The following is a 26,434-nucleotide window of genomic DNA, read 5'->3' on the forward strand; positions in this document are numbered from 1 at the left end:
TGTGGCCTGACCTTTTTGAGGAAATAAAGTTACTATTTCCGCTAGACAACTACCTTTAATGTTCAGTACTTTCTCTCTTTTTAAGTCATTCTTCTTTCTGTGGATGAAAATTCAAATGTCTCTTTCAAAATTCGTGGACAGTTTCCCTCGTTCACTTGTACAACACATAAGAGTATACAGCCAACCTTTCACATTCATTGCTCCCACACCGAGAAGATGAGCAAGAACATTGTCAGTACATGGCTCATGTTAATTCTCGACTTCTACAGAACTATTCTGAATTGCTGTTTTAAAATGGATTCTTCAGCGACTGTTACTAATGAAACAACGTAAATCCAATAAGCAGATAGTGATTTCCCATTTTATTCAAAGGTCCAATCTCGGCAACTAATGCACACAGTCTACACAGTCAGTGTAAGGACGAACTGAGAAATTCTTCAGCGAAAATTAGGCCTCGTTGTCCAGAATCTGTATAATCGAGTGGTTATCTACTATTATCAGTACCATCTGCAATGCGGAGTCTCAGTGACTTCTGCTACAAAATAATAGCATACGTGTTAGTTGAAGGGAAAGTATATGCTCTGTGGCTGGCTCTGACATATCGTGCTGTGTGTGGTTGTCGGATGTTGTCCTGTTGGACTATCTGAGAAGTGTTGAGAATGAGTTGCAGGCTGAGTAGGCCTGCTTCCCATAGGCAATGTTTCCCAGAAGCACCCTCCAGGTTGTAGTAGACCTGTGTGAAACAACTCGTACAAGGCTACATGCACAATTATTGGTTAAATGACGAATAATATAGATTCCAGCCATAAAATAATGTTGTTTCCTTGAAGGAAAGAAGTGAACAGAATATCTCGTTGAATAAAGTACTGCTATAGTTCTTTACAACCTTCTTAGTATTTTGGTAGATGTCCACTTCGAATGATTGCCGGTTCAAGTAAAATCGCTGTGTAGAAAAAATTATGGAAATGAAGCCTCCCCCCTTCTGGAGCTTGTCGCGCAAATATAATGTGCTGAAAGAAAAACTTAACTGTTTGAAATGGCATTATTAAAGGTTTGTGGCTATTCAGCAATGGCATCAGTCTAACACAGCAAAGATGTGACGATACTGCAACTGGCTGGTGATGGACCACTTTTTATGAATGGTCACTCGAGAAGTATCAGTAGTCACCTGTAAGCTGAAAGGGCTGCCCGGTGATGCAGTGTTTCAGAATCGTCCACAATGGAAGCAGTTAAGGACATCACAGAGACGGCGGCCGTGGACCTGGGGGACCTGCTAGACGCCGGGGACGACGCCGTGGTGATACTCGAGGCAGGTGACACGCGGCTGTTGGCGCACAGGGCCGTCCTGGCGGACAGGAGCCCTGTGTTCGCCGCCATGTTCGCCCACGACACCCTCGAGGCCAGCAGCGGCGCGGTGAGCATCCCGGACGTGGGGGGCCCGGTGCTGAGGCAGCTGGTCTCCTACTTGTACACCCTGCGGGCCCCCCAGCTGCCCGGCGCGGCCCCCCAGCTGCTGGCCGCAGCGGATAAGTACGGGGTGTCGCGGCTGAAGGCGGAGTGCGAGCGGCAGGTGGCCGCTCAGCTGACTGTCGAGACGGCGGCAGCCGCAGCCGTCCTCGCAGTCCGCCACTCCTGCAGTGACCTCAAGCACGCTGCACTGGCGTTCATTAAGACCTGTCCGTTCGAGGTGATGGCCACTCAGGGGTGGGCAGATGCGATGCTTCATCAACCAAAAGACTTGATCGAAGTGAGCCGGTTGCTGTATGATCCACCACCAAAAAGCAGGTAAGGGCGAGACAACCCACTCATTCGTGTCCCTCCGTTCTGGATGTGTGTGTGTGTGTGTGTGTGTGAGTGTGTGTGTGTGTGTGTGTGTGTGTGTGTGTGTGTGTGTGTGTGTGTGTGTGTGCGCATTTGCTTGACTATAATTTTTGCTGCTGAATTTCCTTAGATGTGTCACTGCTGTAAGGTACACAATCATAGACCATCATTTCCTGCTAGCTCACGATGCTATCATTGTCCTCTTGTAGCAGGTTAGCTGAATCCCTAAGCTGAGTCCACTTCATTAACAGGTATGTTTCTAGCAAAAATCATCAAACAACCAATTTCTAGACATTTATCTGTCGAACTACACGTGTAGGAAAAGTGGTTCTTTAGGTTTTGGCATCAAATGTCAGGAGAATAGGATACATTTACTGTGTGAATGCAGAATGACGCATTCCGCTGTGCACACAAAGCTGTACTGCCCAACCCGGCCTCAAACACAGTGATGTGTGTAGTTTGCAGCTGGCAGCTCTTATGGGTTGCTGTAAGACTGTTCGTATAGAGCAGTGTTTAAAGTTGTTCAGTGCCTCTGTGGCTGATGACAATGAGACACCTCTGAATAGTGTCACGCTGCATGAAGACGACGACCAAGTACGTCAATTCTGGCCGACACCTCGAGCAAGGAAGCGTACTGCACAACGGTTCGAGGAAGGCGGCAACATATTTACAGTTTTCGACAGCTGATGTTGATCTGCGGAATTTTCTTTGTGTAGTAAAGCAGACCATGAGAGTAATCGCTGTTCACACCTCACTACTACAGCTTCGTTCTCTGTCACTTTCTTTCTTCATGCAAGCCATATGCCAGTAACCTCCCAAACATAATTCTTTGTTCTCTCCAAATCCAGGCAGTACATGGAAGATTTTGAATTTCTCTAAAGGAACATTATATGACACAATAGTGGTTCACTGTCAGGTCTTGTATGGAAGATGATCAGAAAACCTGTTGAAGTAAGCATCGGTGCTCCAGTGTACGGCTGCTCACACCTCTCACAGCCTGGGACCACCTCACAGGAACACAAACCAGTCCTCGTGGTGGTTCCAGTTCGTTCCATAAAATTGAGACTTCCCACCTCATTTCCTTCTCCTCTCTATTCAGCCGCTATATGAAGCTCACACAGTACTTGGATACATTCCCTTCTGTGCCATGCTTTACTGTGTCTTTGATGAACCGGTACCCCACACCTCTCTGCCTGTTTCAGTTGCTCTATGGATTTCTATAGCCACCCAGTGAACACCACAGACTTGCATTCCACTGTGGCACTACCTATAATATTATCTACCCCATCTATTACTGTTGCTATTCCACCTCTCATAGTCTGAACATGAAAGAGTTTCTGAGACCAACATTCCCTTTTTTCTGCACCATCTTACAGTTACATATGTCCATACAAGTCTAGTAGCCCTTAACACTGATAAACCGTCATTTATTTTTCAGCTAGATTCTAATACTTAGGTAATATTTTGTGTGGTATTTGACACACTGGTAACCTTGTGTTTGAGATGACGCTACTTGCATTCCCTCAACCAACTGCAATGAACTTATAGCCTGTATTGTAAACCATTCAGTGTGTTTATCTTTTGTTCAATAGACATCAACATGAAAATTCATGTTTGAAACATCAATCATGTTACAGTCATTAATTATGTTCTTGAAAAAAAAAATTTAACACATCGCACCTAAATATATTTTTCTACATTACTCCAAACTGCTCCTGCACACTATCGGAAATGACAGAAGGTCTTAAGTTTGACAAAGTTTTTATTAACGGTTATCTTTTTAGTAACAGTAATCTCTCTGTACATTGTCTGATTATCGATGTGTCCTGTTAATTAAATTAAAATGTCCTTCACTACCAGAAGAGTGCCGTGCCTGTCCAGTTGGTTTGTTGCACCACTAGCGAGATATGCTCGTCTCTGATCTAGAAGTTACGGGAGGAAAAGTTCTGTGCTGACTGGGATTCTAAACCCGTACATACTGTCACCGCCGATGACGACACATGAAGAGACGTTCACTGTCAAATAGTTTTTCACCAGTAATTAGAAGTGGAATTTATAAACCTCAAATGAAATGATAAAAACTTCCGTGCCTGATTGAGAGTCGAAACCGGCACGAATCGTTATTGTTGACAATGAATGTAGAAATGTAAAAAAAATTTTATTGCCTTTCACCTATGATTTGCAGTGCAAATGCTACGACTTGGTCACCTGATGGAAATTTTTGCACCCACCAACTATTTAAAACCAGACCTGCGCCTTTCATGGAAACGCTGAAGAATTTGTAATGCTCGGGAAACAACAAAAGGACGGAACTGTATAGTCCAGAAAGGGTCAAAAACAGCGGAAAGGGATACCTGAGTTGAACTCCCTGCTCATCACCAACACTCTCCAACATCTCAAGCTGAAATACGTACGCTGTGACGTTACATGGCGATTGGTACAGTAGTCAAATGCGTACTTTCGACTTGATTTTGTAATCGCTGAAATGAAATCACATAAAAGTCAGCTACACTATTGACATTATGGAATGATGCAGAAATTTCTGCAGGAAGTGTTGGCCCCTAGCTGAGCAGCTGTGATTTTCTACGAGTCTATGGTTACACTAATACAAAATAAACTTGGCGACAGGTATCAATCAAATTTCCAGAAAGTTCTCCTGGTAGTGTTGTCGCATTTATTGCTGCAGTAGTGTGTCATTGTGTCAAGACCAGTTAATTATTTCGTACTGTTTAATTTTTGCGCTAGAGTTTTATATTTTTACTAAAAGAATGGTTTATGAGGATGTCATTCATGTTGTTTGTTGTGGTCTTCAGCCCTGAGACTGGTTTGATGCAGCTCTCCATGCTACTCTATCCTGTGCAAGCTTCTTCATCTCCCAGTACCTACTGCAGCCTACATCCTTCTGAATCTGCTTAGTCTATTCATCTCTTGGTCTCCCTCTACAATTTTTACCCTCCACGCTGCCCTCCAGTACTAAATTGGTGATCCCTCGATGTCTCAGAACATGTCCTACCAACCGTTCCCTTCTTCTAGTCAAGTTGTGCCACAGGCTCCTCTTCTCCCCAATCCTATTCAACACCTCCTCATTAGTTATGTGATCTACCCATCTAATCTTCAGCATTTTTCTGTAGCACCACATTTCGAAAGCTTCTATTCTCTTCTTGTCTAAACTATTTATCGTCCACGTTTCACTTCCATACATGGCTACACTCCATACAAATACTTTCAGAAACGACTTCCTGACATTTAAATCTATACTCGATGTTAACAAATTTTTCTTCTTCAGAAACGCTTTCCTTGCCATTGCCAGTCTGCATTTTATATCCTCTCTACTTCGACCATCATCAGTTATTTTGCTACCCAAATAGCAAAACTCCTTTACTACTTTAAGTGTCTCATTTCCTAATCTAATTCCCTCAGCATCACCCGACTTAACTCGACTTCATTCCATTATCCACGTTTTGCTTTTGTTGGTGTTCATCTCATACCCTCCTTTAAAGACACTGTCCATTCCGTTCAACTGCTCTTCCAAGTCCTTTGATGTCATTCATAGACAGTCATTTATAGACAGTGAGTATTATGTTCAGACACTGGGCCCATTTTTATGCTGGAAGTATCGTTCTTTTACTGCAATTTCAAAAGTAATGTATTTTTTACCATGAGGTGGTATTAAGCTACAAAGCAGCTTTGTTTATCCAATACAATAGTTTTTTGAGGTGGTCATTCGTTATTATTCTGTTATTATTCACACCATTGATCTTGGCAAAGACGAGGCATGTCTTCAGTAAATGCAGCACAGGGGATCCTCCTGGATAAATTCCGTGTGGAAAAATTTACCAAAGGCTGTAGGGGAGTGGAAGGAGGCCTAAAAAAAAGTGTCACTCAACTGCGTAGGGAAGTGCATACTTTTTCTTCGTGTTGCAGTCAACATTGATGCATATAGCCTGAAAGGGCATTGTTTACTGAAACAAGTAGAGTCATGTATAAGTTCGTAGAGATTTAGTTTGATGTGTTGTAATACAGGCTGATTTAAGTACATTTATCAGTCGTCATTCCTTATTTGAAGCTATAAACTGTTTTTGCAGTGATGTATTGAATGTTGTACATTGGAACGTTACAAGGATGATTGTTTCAACATTCAAAAACGGTGCATTAAACATTTTGTGAGTGTATGTGGTTTTTGCAGTGATGTATTGAATGTTGTACATTTGAAGGTTACAAGGATGATTGTTTCAACATTCAAAAACGGTGCATTAAACATTTTGTGTGTGTATGTGGTAAGTGCAGCGAAGAATTCACATCAGAAAACAGTTTTCTCATTTCGAATAGTATTCCTCTGATGTGACAGTTTACCAGTACGGTCCAATCAATTACTAGCAAATGTAATGAAATACGACCGTTTTGCCTTCGTGCAATACTTGAATTCAATAGGAAATGTTGAGTAAGAAAAAAAGGATTAACTTGGGGTCAAACGTCCCATCGACTGCAAGACCATTAGAGTCAAAGCAGAATGCGGGGAAGGAAATCTACAGTTCCCTTTCAAAGGAAAGGTCTCAGAATTTGCGTTCATCGATTTAAGGAAATAAAGCAGAACGCAAATCAGGATGGTCAGGTGGACATTTCAACCACTGGGCTTTAACTTCATAAAAGGAAATTTTGTGGCCCCGAGAAAAAATGTACAATCAAAGGTTAATGTGTGTCCTCGGAATGTAACATCATGCATATGGTGTGACGAAAGTGTTCTGTAGTAAGAAATCCTTCCAAGCAGTATGCCCATAGTAATTAGCATCTTTCGTAATCGTGGCTGGCTGCAAAGATTTTCATCGAGTCATTTCAACTGCTAGTACGTGCACATCAAACCAAAAGACAGAAGTAATTGTGATTTTATCGTCTCCGTATGTCTTGTCATCAAAGACGGTTTGTGTTGGTTTCGACTTGATCACTTACCAAAGTTTTCAAGGCATTATTTCAGGTTAAAACATGTCACTCCTAGCAACTGTCGAAACAGAATTCGACAATCAACGTCTCCTTGTTTGCAGTAAGCAACGATGCTGCGAGCAGGCTTACATTCCCGCCCCTCACGGAACTTTTCGTCGCGTTATTTCCAGTTCAGACATGTGCACATGTCGCTACAGGTCAACTGAGCAGATGTTTAACGTGTGTTTGTGGCTAGAAAACAATGATACGTACTTGATTCAAATCCCAGTAAAGGAACAAAATTATTTGCCTCACCGTTTCAGGTTGTCATCTCGCTAACAACGAAAAACGTGGATATATAACGTGTTATTGTGCCTAGTTAACAATCGTATTAAGTGCTGGGTTCAAATTGGCATCCAACCCAAAACTTAGTGAAACTTCAAGATTTCAGCGTTTACATACGTGAACGCTATCTTACCTGTGACTGAAACGATATGTAAGACCTTTGGTATTTAGTTAACAGAGACAACGGTTGTTCGATTTGAGTCCTGGATGTCAGTGTGAACAAACGTTTTCGACACGTAATTTCAAGGTGAAAGTTAGTTTCTAAAATGTCATTTACTGCAGTAAACTTGAGTTTACAGGTGCTAAAGACTGTCATCTAATAATAACACTTTTTCTGGTATTGACGTTATTGAGATATTAGTCTGATTGAGGACTGACAGCCTTACAGATCAGTTTTCTCAAGTGGTCTCTTGCAGTAACCAGTTTGAACAGTGAAACGCCCACACCAGAAAAGAGAGCAGAGGGACGGCAAGACAGTAACACTAAGTGGGTGCATACAAATCAGGTGGAGTGGAACTCAGGCCGTTTGGATAATTTGGAGGGTGATAGTACATGAGCTGACCTGTCCAGTAATTCTGTATGTATCTTAATCCTGCACTTGATTTTGAACTACCTGTTGTATGGTGTTGTCATCAACTGCTGTAGGGAGCTCAGGCATGCATCTGAATGTCATTAACTCAACGGCAATTCATCTGTATAAACTGGACCGCCATCGCAGCATTCGGCACCTGTCGTCTGCCAGTTGCCAGTGTGTGCACGGTCCTTCAGCAGGGCTGGCTGTAGTGAGCCATCCCCACACCCCCACATGGATACGCCAGCTAGCTCACACTCTGCTCTATGTGCAGCACACCAGCCGTCACCGCCACTACCGCCACTGCCACCTCCGCCACCACCGCCACTATCGCCACCACCGCCACCGCCACCACCACCACTGCCAACGCACCCCACCAGATACCTGCTGCAGCTGCACTTCCCACATCTCCTCCACCTGGAGAAGCCACTGTCTCTCGCATGCAGTGAGTTCCCTCACTACACACACATGCACACACACATTAGCACTACATTGTACAGAAGGTAGGAAAACAGAGAAAGGAAATGTAAAGGATCAGTCTAGATTCAGTGAGAGTCAGCAAAATGAAATGGAAAGAAAATCATAACATATGGTCAGATGAATAATTGGGCAGTATCCACAGAATGAGGAAGTTGTATTATGAGAGAAAGGTCAATTAAAAATGGTTTGGTAGGGAAAGCTGTGATCTGTTGTGAACATTTCAGTGATATATTCCCATCAGAACCAGTAAACCAATCCAACAATAACTCTGGCATGCAAGGCGACGTCACACACGGAAAATCCAGTCACAGAGAGGGATTATGAGAGCACTTGATGCGTAACACTGTATTTAAAGAGACATAAACATCTAAAAATCATGGTGTATTGGAATTCTGTAGCACAGGACAAGTAAAGACAGATTTATTTATGAGACAATTTAGGGTCGTTGGTAGAAAGAAAAGAGGAGAAAGGATCCTAGACCCCTGGATTAAACTTGTGCTAGTAACAAGAATTACTCTGTTCAAGAATCAAAACAAAAGCAATAGTTGGCAGAGGTGGTCTCTTAAGCCTAAGCTCCTCAGGGTTTGGATCAAAATGATTGTACCGCTTTATTTTGCTATAACAGGTAGTCAGAGTCACAACAGACATGCAAAACAGAAACTCTGCCAACTGTAGATCACATTTCTGTCTGTCAACACACTTAGAGCGCTGAGATCCCATCATTTATTTCTGGGAAGAGGGGGTGCTGGGTCGACTCTTCACCACAGAGCAGCATTTGCATCCAAAGTCTCCAGTTATTTGTTGGATGTAGTACAATCTTTGTCTTTGTCTACAGTTTTTACTCTCTGCTGCTTCCACCAGTACCATGGCAGTTATTCCCTGGTGTCTTCAGATATACCCCACTTTGCACAGTTCCTTTCTTATCAATTCACCAAATTCTCAACATCTTTATATTGCATCCCAATTTGAATGCTCCAAGTCACTTCTCTTCCTGTATCTCCCATAATCCATTATTCATTTTCATACAATACTGTGCTCCAAATGTACATTTTCAGATATTCTATCACAAAATTGGGGCCTATCTTTGGCAGCAGTAGCCTTGTTTTGCCTGGAATGATCTGTTTTCCTCTGTTACATTACTTCATATAACAATCTCGCTCTGTCCCTCAGTGTAAATTGGCTTCCCAGGTAGCAGAATCACTTAAATTCATTTACTTTGTGGTCCCTAATTTTGACATTAAGTTTGACACTGATGTTATTTCTGTTACTCCTCAATACTTCCACCTTTCTTTAGTTTAAACCATAATTCTGTGCTCATCCAACTGTTCATTGTATTCAACCACTCGGGTACTTCTTTCTCACTTTCAGTGAACATGGTAATAACACCAGTGAATTTTATCAATGAAATACCTTCACCCTCAATTTTCATTAAAGTCCTGGAAGTTTATTCAGTTCTGCGAACGATTCCTTGATGTTCAAACTGAACCCTTGGCGATACTAAGTTGGTCCCTGTTTTGCACCCTTTTAATGACAGTATTTCTTGCTTCAGTTTTTGCGGTCCTGTGTTGATTATTGTACATACAGTAATTAATATAATCTGCCTGTATTCTATATCTCACTCGTATTTTTTGAGGTTTCACACATGTCGCATTACTTTACATTATCAATCTTTTTAAAGGTGGCCTAATGCAATGAAGGCTGCGTGATTTTCTTTAAACTTTGCTTCCCTTTTGAAATGTAAGATCAGATCTGCCTCTCTGAAGCTTTTACCTTTGTTAAATCCAAACTTACTTTCTTGTACATATTAATCTTGTCAGCAATTAGGATTCATAAACTATTTAACTCATTGTGCGAAATCGTTCGTATTTAGTGGTCCTTACTCGCATGTGGAGTGTGTAGATGATATTTTTCTGGAAAGATGAAGTTGAATAGTTGTTTCATTGCAGCCTTCTGCAAGCACCATATAAACTGCAAGCGAATGTTATGTAACCATTCGCTTTGTTTTTGCACAAGTCGTCCAGAGCTTTGTTAAACTCTGTGTCTAATGGCCAATCCACTATGTTATCCTGCTCGACTTTCAGTTTTCCTTCCATCATGTCATTCAATAGTCCCTCCCCTCATGGAGGTGCTCAGTGTACTTTTGTCAGCCATCCCTTTCTCTCCCCCTCCCCTCCCTCTCTCTCTCTCTCTCTCTCTCTCTCCCTCTTTCTTTCCCCCCACCCCCCCTGCACTTAGCAGCGGAATTCTTTTCTAACTCTTAAACCCAAACCTGCAGATGTCAGACACTCAGATCAGTACCAAAATTTGCAGGCCGATAGCTTATCAACAAAAACTGCGGTTTAGTTCGTGCTGTCTGCTGTTGTCCAGCAGAGTGTATGTAAACGTTAATTAAAAGTAACACCAGGACTACAGAGCACTTCACAAGCGTAACTGTGAGTATGTAATGTATGTTGCTTTCATGTGGAAGTTGATAGAGCCTAAGACTCCTGTATCAAAGATCATGGGTTCACAACCCGACTACCCTAGTTTTTTTACCGTATTATGTGTGAAAGTGCTATATGGGACGTCGCGCTTTTTTTTGGGTCATCAGTCTTCTAACTGGTTTGATGCGGTCCACCAGTAATTCCTCTCTTGTGCCAACAACCTCTTCATGACAGAGTAGCACTTGCAACCTATGTCCTCAATTATTCGCTGTATGTATCCCAGTCTCTGTCTTTCTCTGCAGTCGTTGGCCTCTGTAACTCCCTCTGCTACCATGGAAGTCATTCGTCGATTTCTTAGCAGATGTGCTATCATTCTGCCCCTTCACGTTGTCAGTGTTTTCCATATATTCCTTTCCTCTCCAATTCCACACAGAATGACTTCATTCCTTACCTCGTCAGTCCACATAATTTTCAACATTCGCCAGTAGCACCACATCTCAAATGCTTAGATTCTCTATTCCAGTTTTCCCACAGTCCATGTTTCACTACCATGCAGTCCTGTACTCCATATGTACATTCTTACAAATTTCTTCCTCAAATTAAGGCCTATGTTTTATATCAGTAGAATTCTCTTGATCAGGGCTACTCTGCTTTTGATATCCTCCTTGCTCCATCCATGTTTGGTTATTTTGCTGCCCAGGTAGAAGAATTCTTTAACTTCATCTACTTCATGACCATCAGTCCTCATTCAGTTTCACTCAGGATAGCAATGTCATCATCTTATCATATCATTGATATCCTTTCATCTTGAGTTTTAATTCCACTCCTGATCCTTTCTTTTATTTGCATCATTGCTTCTTCTTTGTACAGATTGAACAGTAGGGGGGAAGACAAGATATCTGCCGTACACCCTTTTTAATCCAAGTGCTTTGTTCTTGGTCGTTCACTCTTATTATTCCTCTTTGGCTCTTGCACGTATTGTATACCACACATCTCTAGCTATAGCTTAGCCCTATTTTTCTCAGAATTTCGAACACCTTGCACCACTTTACATTGTCGAACACTTTGTCCAGGTCGTCAAATCCCATGAACGTGTCTTGATTTTTCTTTAGTCTTGCTTCCATTATCAACCACAATGTCAAAATTGCCTCTCTAGTGCCACTACCTTTTCTAAAGCCAAACTAATTGTCATCTAGCACATCCTCCATTTTTTCCCCATTCTTCTGTATATTATTCTTGTCATGGACTTGGATGCATGAGCTGCTGAGCTGATTGTGTGGTAATTCTCGCACTTGTCAGCTCTAGCAGTCTTTGTATTGTGTTGATGGTAATTTTCTGAAGTCCTAAGACACACAAATTCTAGACACCAACGTGAATAGTCGTTTTGTTGCCATTTCTCCCAATGATTTTAGAAATTGTGATATGTTCTGCTTTACTGGATCTTAAGCCTTCCAAAGCTCTGTTATATTCCGATTCTAATACTGGAGATGCTCATGACATGTAAAATGGATGTTTGGAGTTCACAACAATGTTCTCTTGGTAGCCCGCTTTCGATTTGTTTCACTGAAAGCAGTAAAGCTGTAGAGTGCTTCAGTAGTTTCACAGAATATACAACCAGAACAGAAAAATAAAGAAACAATTGCATCACACATATGGAAGTAACAGCAATAACAATAATTAATAATACACAACATAACAAGATCAATGATAAGTACATGATGTTCAACTAACGAAGCAAAAGAAGCAGACTGTCAAAAGAACATTGTTTCAAACTCCGAAAAGTCTTTGTACATGTCAGGAAAATCTCGTTCCATGTAACAGCTTCGCCCAAACACAGTAAAAAAAAATGTTGTCACCAGTGGGATTTGAACGTTATACCTTCTCATCCATGCGAGATCTAGGATGCAGTTACTCACAGATGCGCTTTTCCCATGCTTAGTAGCTCTCGTGATACTTTTAATTACCCTTTACACGTCCTGTTTTCGTTCATACTCTATCGACATAACAGCTTTTGGCACCGATCTGAGAGTCTGACATCTGGAAGGATGGGTGTTAGTGTTGTCATCCCCGCATTTAATTTCACAGAAGGATCTTTAGGCTTTTCTATGTGCTGATTGCGTGCATCCTACGATCACTTTTTGTTTATTTACCTGAAACTTATTGCAGTCATTCTACTTCATCGTCCCTCGAACTTAGAATTACATTCTTTAGCGACCTGTAATACTTTATTCCTGGCTTTCCCTGACTATTTTAGTACTTCTGTCTTTCATCAAACATTTTATGTATTTTTTCGTTTGCTCAGATTTCTTCAGAGTTGCCTTCCTTGCTCCAACATTTCTCTGTTCAATTTTCGTGTTTCGCGTTGTCAGTGACACCAGCTGCTGAAATTCCAGCTGAGACATTCATTATCGCGTTACCTACAGTCTCACAGAAGTTGAAAAACCCATTTCATTCGTCAGCTCTTCAGTATCCCATTTATCTTCACATTGATTGCTCCTAACAGTTCTTTTCAGTTTGTTCACCACCATAACTAACTGACCCTAGGTCTGCTCGTGCGTACCTCTTGCAATTCATCGGATTCTCTATCTGGGAATGACATAATACAGCTGGAACCTTCCACTTCTTCCAGGTCTGTTTTATACACCAAATATACACCACCACCTTCCTCCTTAACCTTTTTGATAGCCAGAGACGCTGAGGCGCTGAAGCAATCATACAAATATCACAGAACTGAAAGTGTAGACTTGCAGTAATCCCGCCACACAGAGCACGGGGTCTCTCACACAGGGAGCGGTGTGGACAGAACCAGCTGCAAACTGATGAGCAAGTCCCACAGTGGACTGTTCAGTAATGACTGCACATGGTAAGCCAAATGTCTTGCAATTTTTTCTGGAGCTGCTGTCCTACAGGTCATACATATTTCAAAAGTGGTTGTTAAATAAGGAAATTTAGAAGTAGCTCAAAGTGTTAGTCACGATATTTTTCAAAGTTTGGAAGGGCGACTTCTCCTTAACATTTGACTGTCTGTTACCATTATAACGGGTATAAAGACAGACAGATGTACAAATGCCTCTACCTGAAGCACATACTTTGGTCTGTACTGGTGCCACACTTCAGGGATTGGTACCCAACCAGTCCTAGGACGTTTATTATGTATAGTAAAACGACAATATCTAAAAGGGTGCACATGAATTGCGAGGTAGTCAAGTTATGTGGGTCACGTACAAAGAGGCACAATCTAGTTCAGATCATTCGGATACTTTTGAGAACGATAGTACCAGAGTTGGCCTGTACAGTGGGTCTGTAATTAAATTCTGTGTAAGTGTCAGGCACTGTATGTACATTTTCTTCATGCTTGATTTTGAACTTCCTGTTGTGTGGTATGGTGAGAAACTGCTGTGGGGAACTCAGGTGGTGCAACTGAATGTGATTACGGCACTGGTAATTCATTTGTATTTACTGGACCGCTACTCCTGTTGTCGGCATGTGTGTGTGTGTGTGTGCGCTGCAGTGAGCCGTCCCCAGGACCCCACGAGGACACACCTGCTCACACTGTGCCTCTCTCTCTCTCTTTGTGTGCAGCCTACCAGCCACTGCACAGCTGAGGCCCGCCACCACCTCCACCACCACCACCACAGCCGCTGCCGCCGCCACCACCACCACCACCGCCACCGCCGCCGCCGCCACCACCACCACTGCCGGCACAACCCGCCAGACTCCTGCTGCTGCTGCTGCTGCTGCTGCTGCACCGCCCACGACTCCTGCACCTGATGATGCCACTGTCTCTCACTTGCGGTAAGTTCTCACCACACACACACACACACACACACACACACACACACACGACCATTCTGTGGTAGATAAGATTTAAATACCGAAAAGCAAAGTGTAAATGCTGAGTCTAGAGTTAATGACGGTCAGCAAAGCGAACTGGCACTAAAATCAGAAGAATACAGTCAGATGAATAATGGGGCTGTATTGACATGATAGGAGGTTGTATTGAGAGAGAGAGAGTCATTAAGAATAGGTTGGTAGGGAAAATAGTGAGTTATTGTCAACAGTTCAGTGATTTATTCTCATGCAACGAATGTCAGCGATAATTCACGCACATACTCCAACGTCGTACACAGAAAATCTGGTGGCAGGGAGCCACTGTGACTGCACTGAATGTGTGACTCTCTATGTCAAAAGAGGTAAACGTCCAGTAATCTTGGCATATTGGAATGGTCTAGTAGGGGTCAGATAAACACATGTTTGTGGGACCATTTGGGTGGTTGGCAGGACTGAGACAGGACAAAAAGAAAAACAAATATTTGCCATAAAATTTCCGCTAATAACAACAAATATGCTCGTCAAGCAGCAAAGAGAAGCAAATGTCGGCAGAACGTCAGCTCGTCAGGGTGTGGACGACTTTGGTCGACCTGCCGCAGTATGGAGTAACAGCCAGTCCCAGTAACAACACACATGCAAAGCAGAAACTCTGCCTGCTGTTGACCATGTTTCTGTCTGTGTGAACAACGAGTTTAAAGTGCTGTGAGCACCCAGAGTCCACACTTACTTGTGCTGTGCACTCCTATCTCTGTACTGCCCTACAGGTTTTACCCTCTACAGCTACCTCTAGCACCATGGCAGTTGACCTCTGATGACTTCACATGTAACCTATTACACTGACCCTTGTACATGTCACGGTTTTCCACATATTGTTACCCTCACCTATTCTGGAGGGACGTTTCAGTGTTCCTCTGGTATGAGTTCACCTAATTTCAACATCCTCCAATAGCACCAATTTAGGATGCTTCGATTTCCTTCTCGTTTTTTCCCGTAATCCACGATTCATTTTCATACAGTACTTTGTTACAAACATACCTTCAGAGGTTTCTTCCCCAGTTAAGGACTATCTTTTGTACCAGTGGCCTTGTTTTGGGAGGAATGTCCTGTTTTCGTGTGCTAGATCACTTTTTATAACAACCTCACCTTGTCCCTAAGTGTAAATACGCTTCGCACATAGCAGAATCCCTGCAATTTGTCAGCTTCGTGGTCCTTAATTCTGATGTTATTTCCGCCACTCCTCAATATTTTCCTCTTTCTTCTGTTCATTAGTCCTAACTCAGTGATCATTCGACTATTTATTACATTCACCAACTCCAGTGATTCTTTCTCACTTTCAGTGATAGAAATATCGCCAGGAAATTTTATCAACGAAATGCTTTTTACCCTAATTAAATTCCTGGGAGTTTCTTCAGTTCCACCAACGATTCTTTAGTGTTCAGGCTGAATATTTGTGGAGACTACCAGCATCGCTGTCTTTCACCATCTTTAAACAAAGCACCAATCCTTCCTGATTACTGTACATATTCTGTGTTATCTGCTGTTCCCTATGTCTTATACCTATTTTTTTTAAAGTTCCGTACACTTTCACTATTTCACATTGTCAAACGTCATTTAAAGATCTACAAATCCAATAAAGATCTCCATTTTTCTTGCACATTCCTTCCACTATCAGGTCGAAGTTCTGATAGGCCTCTCTCGATCCTTTACTCCAAATTTAGTGTGCTCGAACAGATCCTCAGTTTTATCTTCGATTCTTCTGCGTGTTATAAGTATTCTTGTTAGTAATTTGGATTAATGAGCTGTTTAGCTCACTGGGCGAAAGCTGTCGCAATATCGACCCTTGCTCGCCTCTGTAGTGTTTGGATGGTGTGTTTCTGGCAGTCTGTTGTTACGACTCCTGTCTCATGGATCCTACAGACAAAACTGAATTGTCGTTTGATTTTCACCTTCCCAAATGATCATGTAAGTTCCAAGGGAATGTTAACTAACCGTTCCACCTTGTTTGTGTGCAAGTTTTCCAGAGCTTTGTGAAATTATGAGTGTAATGGCCAGTCCCCCACGTTTTCCAATTCGGCTTCCATCTCTTCTTCTGTCACGTTATCTGTTAGTTCCTCCCACTCAAAGAGGTCTTTAACGTACTATGTTCTTCCATCTGCTCTCTCTTGCGCGTTTAAAACACTCTTTGTGTAGTCATCCTTGCATTGAATTTCACTGAAGGTTGTTCCGACTTTTGCATGTGCTGAATGCGTCCTTCCTATGTTCCTTTCCTTTTCGATTTCTTCTAATTCTTCCTGCAGTCATCCTACTTTTACTTCCCTCAAATTTCCGACTGATTTCATTTCAACACTGTGACCTCAGACTTAGTTCCTGGAGTGGCAGAGAATCGTCCTGACGCATTTACTTGATATTTTCCTGTCGTTACCATTGAACATTCTGAATGGTCTTTAAATAAGGGATGGTATAGATTGGAAGATTTATGTTTCCGAGTGCAGAAAGCTCGTTCCAAGCTGAAACTACAGCCACTTTAATCATTTACACCGAAAATTATCCAACTTGACCCCCACGGGGTCAAGGAGCGAGCTACATGTGATGGTTCTCCGATAGCTCGGGGGTGAAGCATTAACCCTTCAAAGGGCTGACTGTGTTAGATGTAGGCTGAAATCTCGCTGGAAAGAATTTTTTATTTTTTCTGTAACAAAGTTATCCTCAGGCAGACCCACAACCAGTTAAGAAGTTCTTAGAAAACGTCTCCACATAAGTTTTTCTCCTAAATTGATTCAGTGCACTGTAGGTCTAAAAGTGAAAAAAACTTATGGATTTGAAAACGTAGTTGCTGTTGTTTCGTCTTCTCCAGAGATAATTTCTAGTTTTTTTTTAAATGCAGAAACAAGTGTACTCACTCAATTGGGGCACTGAATAACTTGTTAACTTGAGTTCGTTATATGTGTGCACCCACTGCTACTTTTCCACACATACTTTCGTGGTAGTCGTGTGACACAACTTCATTGTGACAGTGGGCTGAACATTGTCAAAGCCTCCTTTTGTGCAGGAAGGGCACAATATCTCGCCAACTCACGACTATTTATGAGCGTTTGTGCTATGGGAACATTGTTTTACTCTAGAATATTTTTGTTGTAAGGTTAACATGGTAAGTAGCAATACGTTCGCGTCACTACAGCGTATACCTCATTGTTTTCTTTTCTAGGTTTACTGAACACTACAGCTAAATGTAAGAAATAGCATTAGGAATGTACTCTCCAAAATTATCTAACGTTATCGAACTTGCATAGTATTCATTAGATTGTTTCATTTTCTTAACACATTTTTAATGCTTTTTCTTTGATCATTGATAAGATTTCCTTGTACTGTGTGTTTTTCTGATTGGAAACATTGTGTTATTCGCACCTTGTAATCGGTGTTACACTGTCTTTGGTGATGCCAAGGACCGTATCTGTAAGGGAAAGCGCTTTAAGTGAATGGTATTAAAAATAAAGTTATTAAGTTATAATGTAGATAGTGTCTACATCTACATCTACATCCATACTCCGCAAGCCACCTGACGGTGTGTGGCGGAGGGTACCTTCAGTACCTCTATCGGTTCTCCCTTCTATTCCAGTCTCGTATTGTTCGTGGAAAGAAGGACTGTCGGTATGCCTCTGTGTGGGCTCTAATCTCTCTGGTTTTATCCTCACAGTCTCTTCGGCAAATATATGTAGGAGGGAGCAATATACTGCTTGACTCTTCGGTGAAGGTTATGTTCTCGAAACTCCAACAAAAGCCCGTACCGAGCTACTGAGCGTCTCTCCTGCAGAGTCTTCCACTGGAGTTTATCTGTCATCTCCGTAACGCTTTCGCGATTACTAAATGATCCTATAACGAAGCGCGCTGCTCTCTGTTGGATCTTCTCTATCTCTTCTATCAACCCTATCTGGTACGGATCCCACACTGCTGAGCAGTATTCAAGCAGTCCCCTACTTCCTTTGTTTTCGGACTGCATTTCGTTAGGATTTGTCCAATGAATCTCAGTCTGGCATCTGATTTACCGGCGATTAATTTCATATGGTCATTCCATTTTAAATCACTCCTAATGCCTACTCCCAGATAATTTATGGAATTATCTGCTTCCAGTTGCTGACCTGCTATGTTGTAACTAAATAATATGGTATCTTTCTTTCTATGTATTCGCAGCACATTACACTTGTCTACACTGAGATTAAATTGCCATTCCTTGCACCAGGCGCCAATTCGTTGTGCTGAAAAAGCGAATCACTCCTGGTGAATGAGCTGCATCTCTACAGCACAAGTTTTACCCATACCACGTGAAACAGCAGCAAGATTTCTGTCAGCTACGAGTCATTCTGTAACTCGTGGTAATATTTTTAAGATAAAGTTTGACGCGTTGACCATCTCGGGCGGAAACGGGGAGGGATTAAACCTCACCGACTTTGGGAGAAAGTGAGAAACTATATTCGTGTGTTCCACGCACGAGATGCGGAAGAAGACACACACGGCCCTCACGCCGCACTTACCAGACGAAATTACTCCCACTGTCTGGAATCCACCCACAGATGTACGGCACGTCGCGAATGGCTTTTATCATTTTGAACAATTTTGATTCCAACCCAGTTATACTCAAACCAGAGTTGGCCGTCGAATATGGTGAAAGTCAAGAACATGTACGTGGAATTAATGAGAAGCAAAAGCGGAAACATGACTGTACAAAAGTAGCCGCACTACAGCTGGAGGGCCATTTGGACAAACATCGGCACCCCTCACCTACCAACAAGTGTGAAAACTACTCCGTAGAGGGCAGTAAACAGGAAAGTAGCAACCAAAGCGAAACTTGAGGCAGTCCACCTGGGTGGTTGGCAGCACGTGAGAGAATTACGACCTGATAGCAGGCGAGGTTCGTACGCGCTCAAGTGAAGGACATCTGGTGAGTTATCAGACAATTGTTGGCCACAATAACACGATCTCTACTCCCAATACCTTGCCTTCCTTTTTTTTGAATCGTAGCGACCTGCCGTGTGAATAAAGGAATGCTGTAAACTGGCTAAGAGGACAGACAACGTACCACCTGCCAGCAGAGGGAAACGAGACGGGCGGGCGCTGGGTGGGTCGCCGCACGCACCCCGGGCACAAGCGGACCAAGGGGCGGCGTGTGCGTCGCTGAGGCGCAAAACTGCGAGAGAAACTTCGCAACATGTTTCAGTACATACAGTTACGTGGTACAGTGTGCAAAGTGAATAGAAAAAGGCGTGAACGCAAGAATATCATAATAAATCGTCCTTAAGCTCTTTTGTGTTAAACGGTGTTTCTTACTGACTTACTTATTTTTAAGGAAACAGAAATCTAATTTAAAATACATAGGTCAGAAGCACTCTATTTTGTGTTGAAGGAATCTCGGAGGAAAAGCTGGTCCTCACGATAGAACACATGGTACTTTTTAGTAAACTTTATTTCACTTCGTTCCGTATGTTAAAACTCCTCTTGTCCAGAAGCGACTGCCCTGATTTCTGCTGTTCTGCGTTACATTCATCGTCACCCGCTGTATCAGGAATCGCAGCACGGAGCTTCCAGTGCGTGCAGTACTCGGGGATGGCAGAAGACCAACTTTCAAAACGAGCCTCGGGAACCGAGGCATTGGCCGGGTTACAAGATGTTGCGAAATAAATCGGAAAGCAAACCATCGTGAACACAGAGCTTGGAAGGCGTCGCTCTCAGCTGGGTTAGTTTGTGTGCAAACATGGTCTTTCAGAAAAAGTGCTAAAAATTAAAAAAAATTAGAAATAAAAAAAAATAAAAAATTATGCGCGAAAATAGCGCAGCGACTCAGTGACAGGTGTGGGGGAGGCGTCGTGGCCAGACCTCGGAGTGGTTAAAAAATTAAATGACATAAAAGGGGTTAAGGCCATAGTTTCTAGTCTGCATGTACTGGATTCGAATACCGCAACTCGCATGAATTTTAATTCGTGGTAATAGTTGCTAGTTAGGAAAAAGTTGAAATGGTTCTTGCTACATATGCTGAAGGTCTGGGTTCGTTTCTCACATCCGGCCATCATTTTTAACAAGCATAAGCAGCATCTCTCCCACCTCTGGTAGCCTGGAGGAGAGTCGCTACAGGTTGGGCCCTGACAGAGGCGGAAGTCATGCCCGGTCGAAACTCTGTCACCAGTCACCTTTCTTAAGCGATATTTTTTTAAATCATTGAGCCAATTGCTGTACAAGGCCGCAGTGCACTTGACTGTTACTGTATTCGAGCCTGAGCCGTGGAAAATATTGACGATTGACTGGAATTCGAACTCAGATCTCCCTTTTCGTCACGTTTGATCACTTTCAGATGATGCATTTCCACTGCTTCATTGTCTCCACTTGTCTGCAAAGTCATAAAGACATTCACAAGAGACACATCTCTGGGTTCGAATCCTGGCATGTCACTTTAAGTTGCAGCATGAGCTCAGCAAAATACATGTGAGAAATTATTCTGATTTTACCGATTCTCTGGGCTTTGTTAACAATAATGGTGGTACTGGTTTCGAGTCCCAAGTCAGATGGGCAGCTTTTCGTCCTGTCGTGTCAGTTTGAAACATGCCACTCCGAGCTACTGGTGAAAGAGAATAGTGCAGTCAACGTATCTTTGTATGTAGTCAACAAGGATGTGTCTAGGGTTCCATTCCTAGCTGGCAGAAAATTTTCATCATTGAATTTAAAATTATGACATGTCCACATTTCGCTGCTCAACGTCTACGCGTGACTAGAAGTCAGTGCCGATAGATGTTGGTTTCGAATGCCCATTACACAAAACACTTTCGTCTCCTGGTTTCAGATTGTCATCTCATTGCTGGTTAAAAATGACGATTTCTGACGTTTCATTGTGCTTAGTTAACCATCTGATTAAGTGCTGCGTTCGAATCTCCGGGAAACACGAAACTTCATGGCAGATCATTTCAAGTTTCAACTTGCACACTCTTTGTTACTTGTGACTGAAACCATACTTGAGATATTCCTTCTTTACTTGTTAGATTGCATTCCCGGATAGTAGCACAGTAAGAAAACTTTCGTCGTGTCATTTAAAGGAGGATGCTGCTTTGTGAGGTTTCATTTATTGCAATAAATTTGAATATGCAAGCGTAATGGCTGTGTAATGTCCAAGAACACGTTTCCTGGATTTGCATTATTGAAGTGTCAGTTTCCATGTAAGCCGATAATCACACAGAGCACTTGTCTCTTGTGGCCTCATGCAGTGAACATTTTGTACAGGCAAAGACTGTACCGAAAACAGAGGAGAGGAACAATGTTATGAGGACTGATTACAAATCAGGCGAAACACAATTCAGATCGTTCCATAAAGATTCTGGCGTGCAGCCGCATAAATTCAGCCTCTTCTCCTAATATTTTGGCTGAACACCGTCCAGCCATCTCCAGAGCGAGCCGAGGTGACTGATGCTGCCGCACTTAGTCCGTTCTTTTAAACCTGAGGACCGAACCACTGCGTAAAAGGACGCAGCAAGTCACCTCGGCTACTCTGAAGATGGCTGGACGGTATTCGGAGGAAATATTAGGAGAAGAGGCTGAACTTATGCGGCTGCACGCCAGAATCTTAATGGAAGAGTCCTTCCGCCACGAAAACATTAAGATGGACAACAGCTGAGGTCGTTCAGATCAATTTGAGCATGATAGTACATGTTAAATACATGTGCATATGCTAACAGGCCATGAAATCTGACACACAGACAGGTTTTCATGTAGGTGGAGTTGCCAATTTGGTGTTTGTTATATCTGACATGTTTTGAATAAATTGTCTGTGTGTCAGTTTCGGTATTTGGTGAGGCTGTGTCAAGAAAACTGCCAGTGAGTGCAGTGAAATTCTTTTGGCTGTATATTAGAAAAGTGTCTCTGAAAACCAGGAGATGGGATTCTTCTTGTGTGTGACCTCTGGCAGTGAAGCTGCAGACAGAGACCAGTATTAGCTGCAAGAAGCCTGTTCTGTAGTGGAGGTGAGCGACTGGTTAGGTGTTGCATCCCGAGAGCGGAGGAGCTGACTTGCAGGAATGAGTGTGACAAAATGTGGTAATGAAATTCTTTCAGAGGCTGTATGATGCTGTTTGTAATGGAAGATGAATGAAGATTTTTTATGAAGGGGATAGAAACGATTTACTGTAATTTAATACATATACACAACTGCGCACTGTTTTGTACTCTAGGAGGGGGAGTACGGTAGGTTTGTTTCAGGACAGATTTGTATTCACAACAGATGTTTCCTCGTGTGGCTGTTTTCCTCATTTTGTGTGCTGTGTGTTTGCAGCAGAGAGTGGCAGTTTGTGTGTTTTTTGCAGGAGCCTCTCAGCAGAGGAGAGGGGCTGGAGGCTGGTCCAGGCGGCTGAGCGGGGGGCAGTGGGGCAGCTGAGGGCGCTGATCGCCGCAGGGGCCGACGTGGGGGCGAGGGGCGGGTGGGGGCAGACCGCCCTGCACTGGGCAGCGTACAGGGGAGACGTCGAGGCGGTGTGGCTGCTGGTGGGGGCGGGGGCGGCGGTGGACGCCAGGGATGGCGGTGGGTGTACGCCACTGCATTACGCGGCAGCCAACGGCCACGCAGAAGTGGTGGCTGCACTGCTCGACGCGGGGGCCGACAGGGGGGCCACAACTGGTGATGGGGAGACAGCGCTGGACATCGCCAGGCAGTGGAACCACAGGCGGCTGGTGGAGATGCTGTCATGAGGCAGACAGTCCAGCGAACTCTGTGCAAAAAACAGGAACTGAAAGAATTTGTACGAGAGTAACATTCATAATTTTTTAAATAAAGATCCAAAAAACTCAATCCTATCGTGACTCACTAATTTCAGCCCTCCTCAAGTAACATACACCACAGAAATACTCTAAGGAACGTTGTAGCAAAACCCAGACAACGCCAGATAACAACAAAATAATTCAGGTAACAACGGACAATCCTTCTCTCAAGAAAAATGTCTCAAGTACACTTCCAGACTTAACTTGGCAAAAGTCAACAGTTCACTGTGAACAAACACAACTGCTGTATAATATCTGATCGGTCAAAAGTATTTCACACCAGTCTGCAAGGTGCTACATCAGACTATTCTAATTTGCAACAAATCGAGATTAACGCTATATCACTTCTATCACCAGAACTTTCGCTCCTGATATCAGACTCAATTTAGTTCTCCATATTCAACAAACATTCTACTCTACCGTACCTGTTGTGTTTAATAACAATGACATAGTAGTAGCAGTATTCACACTACATAATGCGACTATCTTCTGGAACCATATTGTCAGTCTACATTTAATTGAACACAATCAGACCACAACATGACACGCATACAAAATGTGAAGGAAATCCTATCTAACTAGTATTGTTGCCTGTACTTGATGTAAAAGATTGCAACAAGCAAAGTAATTCTAGCTGTATTCGAGACAGAACACCGAGGCCCGAGTTTCAGCACACGAAAGCAATTTCGCAACGACGCACACGAGTCTCCACACTCATCGGTCACAACGGGACAGCTGAGACGGTGACGCAAGTCGTGGAGCTACAGGTAATAAAATTACACTTACTTTCACTCATACATCGAGTAAATAAGTGTAGTGGAGAGTGCACGCCTGTCAACTCAGTTGCTGTCATCTCACTTCATTCCCTGTGGCCGTGCTGCGGCCGCAGCTGACGCAGCTCGCCGCTCCCTGCCAGTCCGTGACTCCTGCCACAACTGTCAGCGGCCTCTCTGCTTGTGAGGCGCCAGCAGGCAAACGGCAGAACAGTCCGTGAGGCCGTCACTCAAACTTACTCACAAAGAGTATTGACAAGGCGCAGAAGAAATGCTCAGACACAGCATTGCCTTCACGAATCTTTTCAACAGTAAAATTTCTTCTCCGAGACGCTCGTTATTAACGTCTACACTGTAACAAGGTTCGTCGTTTCCTACAAGCTCTTGGACCGGAGAATCGTTTTCGCTTATGTAGTTCCACGGGAAACGGAATGTCTCCCTGTTGCATGTGGCTGCACGCGGTACAGTCAAGTTCCCTACAGCTGTGTAATAACGTGTCAAACATTTAGCTGAAAACTGTTCCTCGAGCTATGGTTTAAATCGTCCCCTGCTGCTCCATCAACAGAGCGTTTTCTTCTGTATTGCCGTTTCCCTCCTTCATCAATCATTACATTCAGTTCAGGTGATATTCCAATATTTTCTGCTACTTCGCAACTTCCTGCGTAAATAGTATCCCAACATTTCTCAGCTGATTTAATTCTTGCGCGAGACTCTTGTTAATACTACTTGAAACATACGTTTCTCCGGTTTGAAGTACAACATTACCTATGTTTATTGCACGTAATAATTTCAAATACTTATGAATGCTCCTTAGTTCAATGTGTTGCTCCCGCAGTCCAAGTTATTAGCAAGTTCAACAGGCCATTGTAATCCCGGCAAATTCTCGGCAAATGGATGCAAACTTTCCGTAGCTGCCACTTTCAATTTAAATGAGTTTCTTAGAAACAGCAGTTGTACTGAAAACCGAGGAGAAACGTAATCGGGAAGTATCGCAGTTCACTCGAGTCCTTCTTTTTGCCGCGTCTTCCCCACAGGTGGTACTCGTAAGCTGACGTTTCGTTGCTCCGTGTGCAACTATGACTTCCACATCAGACACAATCTTACACACCGCCGTGATATTAAACGCTCTTTAAGGAGGTAACACAGAGCCATGTAATGCATCTCGCCGAAAGTTCGGGACGCGCCTGACGCCCTCCACCTGGCGTTGTCTGCTACTGCGGCTCAAAGGAACGGCACGGCACGCCACAGCAGAGGGGAAACAGCCCAGAACTCCGTCCCCTTTCCTCGTATCGTCAAACACGCCGGAATTCACTGCTCATATCGCTCAATAACCGGACGCCAAATAGTCTGAAACGTGTTCCTGTTTAAACTCGTGTATGTAAACGTCTGGTTGGTATCTGAGAAATTGGTAAAATTTATGTTGATATGTAAATAGGTTAATCTCAGAGCAGGGCAGCAGAACTGTTTTAAAATTAAATTTTGATCGGAAATATGTGAAGCACACGCTACACGATGCGAAATCCAGACTAGCCAGCACGTCAAACAATCCGCCTGCGAGAGACCATGGCGTTTTTAATGAAACTTACAAATGCTATTTGATTGCAAACAAATGACTCAGGTTAAAATGTTGGCCCTGAATGTTGTTAATGTTTATCTTCAGCCTCGCAAAGAATCACTGTACCAGCAGTTTTACGGTAATTACAGAGCAAATGAACACAAAATTTTACGCATCCGACTTTGTGTTAAAAGTCTTTGGAAATTCACAGGGTAACACATTTCTCAAATTATTTAGCCACTTGAAACCTCTGAGACGATGAAATGATGTATTTTCTCAGATATATCCTGACAATTACACTATGTGACAGTGGGCATGAACTTTGATGGTAATTAAATTTGCTGGTTTACCTGTGAAACCTATTTACTATTTACTATTAAGATAATGATAGAACTGTCAAAAACCAAATTCCATTTACCGTACCTGCTAGCTATATGCAATGCAAGGCGGTATCTTATCACGTTAATTGTGTTTCTGCAGCGCACAACGCGCAAGTAAGCAAACACATTCATTAAGCTAAAGACTGAAAAAAGAGGAATTCAAGTTAACGACTGATAAATGAGAAAGAAGAGCAAGTATAATTATGTTTCATTAAGCCACAACAGCAATACACCCTTTCATAAAGTTCTCACAGCTACACATGTCAGCACACTCCCTGGTGCGACTCGTTTACATACTACGAGTAAAATACTTAAAACAACTCACCATCCGCCAACCGGAGAATGTTTTCCGATTTTGCATGTAGCGTTGATAGCTACAGTGCTGTGCTATAATGCAAAACACATTGTCCACCTTGGAACCATGACTGTTACATCGTTCCATATTTGAAATATTTTGCGGTATGTTATTAGTTTCGGGGTAATTTCTACATTTCGTGTTTTTACTGATACGTCTGTGGTTGACAGCCTCCAGCTGTTCCAGCACAATATGT

The 26,434-nt window shown here is 42.9% G+C and overlaps 1 protein-coding gene across 1 annotated transcript; it reads left to right on the top strand.

Annotated features, from left to right (window-relative positions):
• The first annotated feature begins 1,219 nt into the window (after positions 1-1,219).
• Positions 1,220-23,106, top strand: LOC124553290 (protein roadkill-like). Its single transcript, XM_047127171.1, has 2 exons — positions 1,220-1,785; positions 22,725-23,106. The coding sequence occupies exons 1-2, from the start codon at positions 1,220-1,222 to the stop codon at positions 23,104-23,106; spliced, it is 948 nt and encodes a 315-aa protein (XP_046983127.1).
• Positions 23,107-26,434: the final 3,328 nt, after the last annotated feature.

This window comes from Schistocerca americana, chromosome 11 (genome assembly GCF_021461395.2).
Source record: "Schistocerca americana isolate TAMUIC-IGC-003095 chromosome 11, iqSchAmer2.1, whole genome shotgun sequence".
NCBI lineage: Eukaryota > Metazoa > Arthropoda > Insecta > Orthoptera > Acrididae > Schistocerca > Schistocerca americana.

Coding starts and splice junctions, on each gene's coding strand:
- LOC124553290 (XM_047127171.1), top strand. CDS start 1,220: ATGGAAGCAGTTAAGGACATCACAGAGACGGCGGCCGTGGACCTGGGG. Junction 1,786..22,724: donor GATCCACCACCAAAAAGCAG/GTAAGGGCGAGA, acceptor TGTTTTTTGCAG/GAGCCTCTCAGCAGAGGAGA.